This window comes from Scomber japonicus, chromosome 6, assembly GCF_027409825.1.
Source record: "Scomber japonicus isolate fScoJap1 chromosome 6, fScoJap1.pri, whole genome shotgun sequence".
Taxonomy (NCBI): Eukaryota; Metazoa; Chordata; class Actinopteri; order Scombriformes; family Scombridae; genus Scomber; species Scomber japonicus.
Window position 1 is genome coordinate 32,461,900 of NC_070583.1, and position 5,000 is coordinate 32,466,899.

Below are 5,000 nucleotides of genomic sequence, written 5' to 3' on the forward strand. Positions count from 1 at the left end.
AGTTACCATGACGACAGTTCACTTCCTGGTTTTTAATAATTAGTCAGTAAACTCAGCATCGTCTGACGCAGGCTGGAAACTCTGCACTTTTATTTACAGTTAAAACATTTCACCGTGTGTTTCAGCTTCTGTCAAACTTAACGGAGCTGCGGCGGCTCCCGGTGGCTTCCGGTCTAAGCTTTTCAAAATAAAGCCTTTGTTATTGAACGCTATGTCATTATTATTATTAAAAATAGTTTCCCCTCGATTTTATTAGTTTTCACGATCACATTTTGATTAATTAAGCAGCCTTACAACAAATAAAAGTTACAGTTATTTTACAAGCTTGATAGCAGCAGGAATAAATGACCTTTTGAACCTGTTTGTTTGTTCTGCATGGTGGCAGATTGTATTTGCATCTTGATGATAGCAACGCAAATTTACATCATATACTAGGGCAGTCAAAGTTAATAACGAGATAATGCAATTTAAATACAGTTATGAATGCTCTTCAAACTGTTTGCTAACAAAAAGCAGAGAAGTTAATAAAAAGTAGACGAACAAGGGACTTTGCTGTTTAAAAAGCAGGTAGCCTGTGACATCATCCGCACCTCTATCTGACCTGTGAGCAAACTGGAGAGAGTCCAACTTATCTTGTACTGTATCCAAAAGTCCTTCAGCAACTTTTCAATAGTTTTCATAACCAGAGAGGTGAGTGCTACTGGCCTGAAGTCATTGAGTGTTTTCAGCGCAGGAACAATTATTGAGTCCTTCCAAAAACGAGAGGTACCTTATGTATGTAGCTATGGGAACCAGACTACCACTGCCATCAGGGCCGGGACTTCCCCTTTCTATGACAACACAGAAAAGTTTCAAGACCATGAGCTTATCTATGGATATACTATTATTTCCAGTGCTAAGATTAAGATCATTAAAATCATGGGCATTAAAATCATTATAGAAACACATTCATTTCTTTAGAAAGGTCCAGGTCGGTTAGAGGAAACTTTATCTTTATATGTGCTTATGAGTTTCTTTTTCACCTGTTTTGGGAGTAGAGTAAAGCTTGCAGTCTAAAGACAAGGATTAGGATTGTTGTCAGGTGCAGAAATGTGTATTTGTTTGTCGTCATCTGGTTAAAACGGGATTATTTGCAGTGATGATGATGATGATGATGATGATGATGATGATGATGCTAATCCTCTTGTCAGACCTAAGCAGTGGTTTAGTGTTCAGGGTGTGGGAGGATTTTCTTGTTTGACGTTCATGTCTGTTTGTTTTGAACTTATGTGTCTTTTCTTTTTCTTCCCACCATTTTCCCATCTCTCTCTCTCTCTCTCTGTGTATTTCCTTCTTAACTTTTGTTCTCGGTTTCAGCGTCTTATCGCACATTCAGAGGTTTTAATTCCACAGGGATGTAATGGAAATCCTATAATTAGACCTCCAGTGAAATAGAATAGTTTTACTTTTAATATGACTTAACATTATGCATCTAGCAGCACATGGACTGATACGTTTCTCTGACCCAATACTTTGACTTTTTCCATCAGGTGAGTGTTTATGAATCTCTAAAATGAAGCAAAGGTTCACCTGGATTTACAAACTAATCACTATAAAATGAATCCAGGTTGATTTTTTATTAAATAGACATGTAGTGGATTTAAAGTGCTCAACAATTGGCACAAGACTATGCTAGCTAGTGGCTTTATTAGAAGAAGAAGAAGAAGAAGAAGAAGAAGAAGAAGAAGAAGAAGAAGAAGAAGAAGAAGAAATAATACCAAAATAATACTAAGAATAAAAAAGAAAAAGAAAATAAATAATAAGAATAAAAAAGAAAAAGAAAATAAATAAAAATATGAATAAAAAAAGAAAAAGAAAATAAATAAGAAAATAATAATAATTAAAAGAAAATACAAAAAATAATTAAAAGAAAATACAAAAAAATAATTAAAAGAAAATACAAAAAGAAAATAAATTAAAAAATAATAATAATAATAATTAAAAAATAAACATAATAATAATAATAATAATAATAATAACGACAACCTCCACTGAACCTTTAAATCCCCTCTGATAATTATTTTTTGCTAGTAAAAATATTTAATTTTCTATTGTACCAGCGAAAGCTTTGCGTTAGTTTCAGCTTGTAACAGTCATGACTTTGTTGACAAGTCTTGGCCAAAGTAAAGCAGTCAGAAAGCTCATGATGCCGTTTGCGGTGGGGGCTCGGAGGAGATCCCACTGCAGGTTTCGAACCCTGCCTCCACACACACAGCTGTGTATATTTGGGTTGTACAGCTTGAGTTTAACCTCAGCTGCTTCCTTCGAAACAAAAAGCTGTCAGAGCATCACATGACACGATTAAATCCAGGTCAACAGCTGCAGCATCGTAGTACGAGAGTCAGCCGTTTATTATCAGGATATTATCTTTCCTTCACTTCTTTAATCTGTTTCTTTCTTTGTCTCGCTGCTGCTGCACATGCTCTCTCTTCCTTCCTTCCTTCTGTCTTCTGTCACTGTCTCACTTTCATGCCCCACTCTTCCAGTTTAACCCTCCTGTTGTCCTCGAGTCAAGGAAGGGAGGAAGAAGGAAGGAAGGAATGAATGAAGGGAGGAAGGAAGGTAGGAGGGAGGGAGGAAAGAAAGAAGGAGGGAGGGAAGGAAGGGAGGGAAGGAAGGAAAGAAGGGAGGATGGAAGGTAGGTAGGAGGGAGGGAGGAAAGAAGAAAGGAGGGAAGGAAGGAAGGAAAGGACGAAGGAAGGAAGGAAGGAAGGAAAGAAGGACAGAAGGAAGGAAAGGAGGGAGGGAGGAAGGAAAGAAGGGAGGAAGGAAGGTAGGAGGGAGGGAGGGAAGGAAGGAAGGAAAGGAGGGAGGAAGGAGGGAAGGAAAGAAGGACAGAAGGAAGGAAGGTAGGAGGGAGGAAGGAAGGAAGCAAAGAAGGACAGAAGGAAGGAAAGGAGGGAGGGAGGGAGGGAGATAGGGAGGGAGGGAGGGAGGAAAGATGGAAGGAGGGAGGGAAGGAAGGAAGAAAATGAGGGATGAAGGAGGGAAGGAAGGATAGTAGGAAGGTAGGAGGGAAGGAAGGGAGGAAGGTAGGAGGGAGGGAGGGAGGAAAAATGGAAGGAGGGAGGGAAGGAAGGAAGGAAAGGAGGGAGGAAGGAAGGAAAGAAGGGAGGAAGGAAGGTAGGAGGGAGGGAGGGAGGGAGGAAAGATGGAAGGAGGGAGGGAAGGAAAGGAGGGAGGAAGGAAGGAAGGAAGAAAAGAAGGACAGAAAGAAGGAAAGGAGGGAGGAAGGTAGGAAGGAAGGAAGGAAGGAAGGAAGGAAGGAAGGAACAATCAAAACAGACGGGGTCATTTTTTTTCGCCCAGCCCTAATTGATGTATGTGTGTGTGTGTGTGTGTGTGTGTGTGTGTGTGTGTGTGTGTTCACTGCAGGTAAATGGTATGTTGACTGAGAGTCTGAAAGTATTTGACTTTAAGTCTGATTGCAGCTTTCAAGGCTGAAGTTCGTTGTTTCTTATACAAACACTCAACATGTAATTCTCGTCTTGTTACTTTTATACCGCAGCGTTCACTCCTGTTGTTTCTTTGTGTTTATAATTATCTCTTCTTCTTCTTCTTCTTCTTCTCCTCCTCCCCTCTCCCGTAGGCGTTGTGTATAAATGTCCAGTGCAGCGACGTGCTTGAGACGTTAAGCCTGATCTTCTGTGGCGCAGATGTGAACTGTTCAACTGGTATGGCCGACTGCCCCTCCCCTCTCTCCCTGGCCAATACGCACTCACAACGCTTACAGGCTGAGCTACTGAGCCACAACCTCAACACAGGTACAGTAGGAAGAGTTAATCAAGGATGTGTGATGGATGATGATGTTTGGCTGGGTCAAAATTGAAATCACGATTATTAAAACAATTTTTTTTTTAAACTTTAGAAACATGCTGCATTTATTGAACATTTCTTGTCCATTCGGCTTAATTAACTTTCTCTCCCAGCAACAACCTTTTATCTGCCGCTTAACGCAACACACAGCAGAAAATGTGCAGATATATTACAGATGAGCTGGTTACCATGACGACAGTTCACACATCACTTCCTGGTTTTTAATAATTAGTCAGTAAACTCAGCATCGTCTGACGCAGGCTGGAAACTCTGCACTTTTATTTACAGTTAAAACATTTCGCCGTGTGTTTCAGCTTCTGTCAAACTAACGGAGCTGCAGCGGCTTCCGGTGGCTTCTGGTCTAAGCTTTTCAAAATAAAAGCTTTGTTATTGAGCGCTATCTCATTATTATTAAAAATCGCTTCCCCCCGATTTTATTAGTTTTGAGATCGTTTGGCCCCTAAATCGTAATCAAGATCAAATTTCGATTAATTGAGCAGCCTTAATGTATATAATATGTTGTTAAATGATTGTGTGGAGAATTCAATACATATTCCTTGAACCTTTTTTGATATGCCACTATCAAACCAGTGTTTCCGTCTAAATATTATAAAACCCAAACACACATTTCTGAGTCATTTTAGTGGTAATCATCGTTTCTTGTTTTCACTTGGTCGGATACATTCCTCTTAATTCAGAGATGATGATTTGTTTGTTTTGTTTTTCCTACAGAGCTTCCACAGTCAGTAGTGGATGGGAACATGGAGACGAAACCTTACTCCCCTCCGCTTTGTGTGTCTCACAATGGCTTCCTGTTCAAGACCGGATCCATGGCTCGAGCTATCACAGAGCGCAAGTCCAAAGAAGGTATTCAAGTCTGCCGTCTAGCATTACACACCACAGTGTTATAGGAACTGTAATAATGAAAGTTAGCTGTTCTCTAAAAGAAGATTCATCACCTTTAAGTCGAAATGCTTTGTTTACTGGCCACACTATAAGAATGACAAGACATTAAATTCACAAAAATACAGTATCAATCAGTCAGGAACGCTCTCGTCATAGATTAAAGCATTTATTGGAGCATCTTAGAGTGGAGCATCTTAGGCTCCACTGAAATTGCTCCCTGGGTTAGCTTTAAGCATGCT

At 39.9% G+C, this 5,000-nt stretch overlaps 1 protein-coding gene across 1 annotated transcript in view; it reads left to right on the forward strand.

Moving 5' to 3' along the window:
* The window catches only part of LOC128360907 (arf-GAP with Rho-GAP domain, ANK repeat and PH domain-containing protein 1), a 59,068-nt gene that overhangs the window by 43,819 nt on the left and 10,249 nt on the right, over positions 1–5,000 (forward strand). The window contains 2 exon segments of the mRNA XM_053321461.1: positions 3,629–3,803; positions 4,588–4,722. Of these exon segments, the coding sequence (XP_053177436.1) occupies positions 3,629–3,803; positions 4,588–4,722 (310 nt within the window).